We start from the raw sequence: 4,158 nt of genomic DNA, 5'->3' as shown, positions 1-4,158 counted from the left end.
TTTCCTCAATCCTTCAGCTCCTCCTTTTCACATGCATCTCACCCCTCACCTCATAGTCCAGGTCCAGGTAGTCAAACTCGCCATTGGTGCGGAAGTGCTGCACGCTCCTGTCCAGTGTGAGGTTGATGCTGCGGCCCTGGCGCTCCAGCAGCACAGAGTGCCAGTGATGGTCGTCCAGCAGGCTGCCCGCTGTCACTGCTGTGTGTCCATAGATGGGGCCCAGCTGGTTGCTTCCTGCAGCAGGGGGGAGAGAAACCATAATCAGCCAGCTGGGCAGGGCACAGCTATGCCGGAAAGGTCATCTGCATGTCCATGGGTCACTCAGAACTTAAGTCCGCTCATCTAACAAGGAAAAGGCCTGTTGTACTGTGTCACCGACTTCACTCTGCCCTGTTCACTGACTCCCCAGTCCCAGGCTCTGAGAGCTTAACAATGCCCCTGGGGTGACCTCTCTCTGCCCTGGGCCCTTACTCCCCAGTTCCAGGCTCTGAGCAGGGTCTGACGCTGTCCCCAGAGGCTAGGTTCTGAGTGTGGGCCCGCTGCACCCACAAGTAATGACACTGCTGCTTCACTTCCACCCCATCCGCTTCCTTGTCTGAACCGGTATCGTGTGTTACCACCTTGGTCTGAGAATCGGCGCATTGTGAGAATAAAGCACAGAGCAACGGTGCCAAGGCGTTAGTTATTGCTGCCACACGGAGGGTTCTAAGGCCTCATCCCTCACACCTGTCCTGGAGACCTAACACCTGGGTCTTTGTTCTTGTGGGTGAAGGATAATGCTGCCCACAGCTGTGACCCAGTGTATGTGGCGGGGAGCAGTGTTTCGCCCCGAGTGGAGTGGTTGCCCTAGGTCTGCCCCTTTTTAATGTGGGGACCAAAAGGCAGGCAGCTGGAAACAGGCCTGACCTTAGGCAGCTGTGCAAAGAGCCACAGTGACCAGCAGCTGGTCTGCTCTCCCTGCGGTCCACCAGCCCAGCTAGTCCACCCGGCTCAGGGCCACTGCTGCCCCGTGGAAAGAGAATGAGCTTCAGAGGAAGAAAATCAGATGATGAGTTTCTTGTTTCAGAAAAGTGATGTCGCACTTCAAGAAAGCACAGTGACTTTCAAAGGTCACTCTGAAGGTTTCAGTGGACAGAGACGACAAAAGAGCTTTTAAAAAATAAATCACGGATATAACCCAGCAGCCCTGTTGGTATGTGGGTGCACGCAGTGAAAACCCAGGAAACGGTTTACATCTGGTTGCCGGCCCTTGACCCTCACATCTCTCCCTTCCTGCTCCTGATCTATGTCGCATAAATGATTTAGGGCTGCATTTTCCCCACATGACACGAGAACACATGTTCATTCTTACAAGCAAGACAAGGAAGAATTCACACACAAAACTGTCATCCCACTCATTTCTGGCACTAAAGACACTGTTTCCTTCCACATTTCCCTCCACACCCAGTATAAAGCCTGAGAAATCATATCCGGCATGAGGCTGGCACCAAATGTCAGACACTGACCCCTCCCATGGATTCCTGAACAAGGGGCCAGATGAGCGGGCAGGGCCCCGAAGTCCACTTCTCACAAGTCTTAGGGTCTCTGGTTTAATTATGCACATTTCCATTGGGTGTTATGTGCATTTAATATGACAATATTAGCATCATACTTTTCATAATATTTTGTACCTTAGAGTCTTAAAATGATATTGTACATATTTTAAATGCATGTCAACCAGCTATTACACATTTAGCATTTTTCCACCCAAATAATTTGACATTATAATGAATATTGCAAAGTATATCAAGGACTTAAATCCTTGTAGGCATTTCTCATTATTTCTTAAGATTATTGGATAGAAATTGATCTTAAAAGTCTAGATGTGTATCTTCCCGATCATTCAGAACACTCCAAAGGGTTCCCTATGTCACACACAAACACAGATATAATTAATTTTAAATGTATTTAGTTGTGATTTATTTTAATAAAATGCACTTATGGATATAAAATAATTTCTCATTATTCCTCAAGCAACACCACCTCGTGCTTCATTATTTGATTATGTATCCTGGTTACAAGGGCTGTGGGTGAGTGATTCGTTTATAAGTTATTCCTACTTCCTCTCCAGTAAGTCATCTGCTATGCACTTGGCCACATCTTTCCAGCAAGCCTTGGGTGCTCAATGGTCCCACTTCGGCATCTGACAGTCCACTCAGGACTCTCCCATCAGTGTCCTCTGGTTTTGAAGCTGTCTGCTTGCTGCTCACGCCCTAACCCTAGGAACTAGCCTTCATGTCCCCCTTAGGCCCAAAGCTTTGCGTCATGCTGACCCTGCCCCTGCCTCTTCGGATGCCCACTTCCCTGCCCTGCCTCACCTGACCTGGACTATGCAGGGTTCTTCACTAACGACCTGCCCCTCACCTGGCTATGCTGAAGCCTGCTTTCCTGCCGTGTAGTGCCATGCCTCCCAGGAGCTGCTCGTTCTGAAGGATTCGACTAAAGCTCATATTTCTCTCACCTCCTTGCTCCATAATCCACCCACACACCCTCCTCCTTCCTGGAGCCTGATGCTGAGTCTCAGCTTCCAGAACTACTGCCTCTGGAACACGTCTCCTTGACTTCTGTGTGACTCGTTCCTCATCACCACACAGCCTGAGACGTCCCTGTTTCCTCACCCAAGACGCTGTCCCTCACTACAGGCTCTTGGTCACAGCACCCACCATAGCAGCCACCATTCTGTGGCATTAACACTCTTAATTCAGTTGGTTTAAAACAACAGTGAAGGTTCTTACAGTACCTGACCCCTTCCTACACCATCAGCCTCCTGAGTTCAAGAATTGTGTCCCCGAGGTCTCCCAGAACCTGGGGTGGCACCACAGTTGTCCGAAGGTCAGCTGGTGTGTGGTCTTCTGAAAGGACTGGACGCGGTCACCATGTCCCTAACGGAGTGGAGCCAGGTCTGAACTTACCCAGGTTCAGGCTGAGCAGCAGGTTGGCTTTCCTTAGCTCCAAGGTGATGTAGTCACCTTGCTGGCCCTCGCCATGCAGGATCACCCCTTCGCTCGCTGACGTTTTGAACTTCAGGGCGATAACATCTTTCAGGGTTTTCATCTTCTTGTTCCTGAATCGGTATGGCAGCACCACATGGCCGTCAAAGTTGATGACGTCGGCCCCTGAAAGAGGAAGGGATGTCACAGCGTCAGTCACTGTGCGACCCCCGGGGCCGCGTGCTCACTGCTCCTGGGCCTGTGCACGAGTCCCACAAGTGTCCGCCAAGAGAACCCCAGCGCTCCTCCACGGTCAACCTGGAAACGATTGTGTGGGAAGGACTGATGGAGTGTGTTTATGAGCGGTGCTGAGAAAACCAAACAGAATGCTGGTGGCCGAGTCCTGAGCAGCTGCCCTGCAATCCCAAAAGTGCCCAGTTCAAAGCCTCCGGCATGCTGCAGGAGAAGGACAATCTCCTCCTGTGTGATTTACTGCCTCTAAGCCCCGGAGTTCTAGTGGCGTGGTGCACGAGCACTTCACTGCTGACTGGAAGGCAGGCTCTCCTCTGCCCTGGGGATCTGCGTTCTGCTCTTCCTCTAACAGCGTGTGTGTGCTGTTGTTGTGCACCATCTAGTCAGAACCGACCCAGAGCCGACCCTCCTGCAGGTTTTCAGAGGCAGTTAATCACCAGGGAGGAGACCGCCCAGCCTCCTCATGGAGCAAGTGGTGGCCTCTAGCTGTGTGCCTTTGGGATTATGGCACAACTTCTTGCCACTAGGCCAGAGGTGGTGTTGTTATGTGCTGTCCAGTTGCCTGTGACTCATAGTGACCCTATGTACAACAGCCCTACACCCTGCTCTAGCCTGAGCCAATCTCATTGTCCCTGACACCCCACCCCCACTACCCCAGTCCCTGAATCAATCCATCTCAAATCATACTTTCCCCCTTTCTACAAAATTGGCCCAAAGCAAGGCCAAATGTTTAGAAAGGAGAAAAAAAGTATGATTTATATTCTTAATTATTGATTCAGTATTGCCTGTTAACAAAAGGCTTCCTTCATCACCACAGCTCTGCTTTATGTGACTGTGAGTCTCAGGGGTCTCCTTGGCAGTCAGGGAAGCTCAGACATTCTGGTTTCTGTTAGCACTGCAATGCCAGGAGGGAAGGGGAGGAGAGGGGCAGGGGGAG

The 4,158-nt window shown here is 50.9% G+C and overlaps 1 protein-coding gene across 1 annotated transcript in view; it reads right to left on the bottom strand.

Moving 5' to 3' along the window:
- CNTNAP2 (contactin associated protein-like 2) overlaps positions 1 to 4,158 on the bottom strand; it is a 1,206,610-nt gene that overhangs the window by 888,859 nt on the left and 313,593 nt on the right. Inside the window, exons 5-6 of the mRNA XM_006887275.1 lie at positions 2,952 to 3,155; positions 50 to 234 (exon numbers count right to left, since the gene is read on the bottom strand). Of these exons, the coding sequence (XP_006887337.1) occupies positions 50 to 234; positions 2,952 to 3,155 (389 nt within the window). The remainder of the gene's footprint in view (positions 1 to 49; positions 235 to 2,951; positions 3,156 to 4,158) is intronic.

The sequence above is a fragment of the Elephantulus edwardii genome, unplaced genomic scaffold (genome assembly GCF_000299155.1).
Source record: "Elephantulus edwardii isolate Elephantulus edwardi_28Jun2011 unplaced genomic scaffold, EleEdw1.0 scaffold00055, whole genome shotgun sequence".
Lineage (NCBI taxonomy): Eukaryota > Metazoa > Chordata > Mammalia > Macroscelidea > Macroscelididae > Elephantulus > Elephantulus edwardii.
This window is presented reverse-complemented; position numbering and strand designations above follow the sequence as displayed.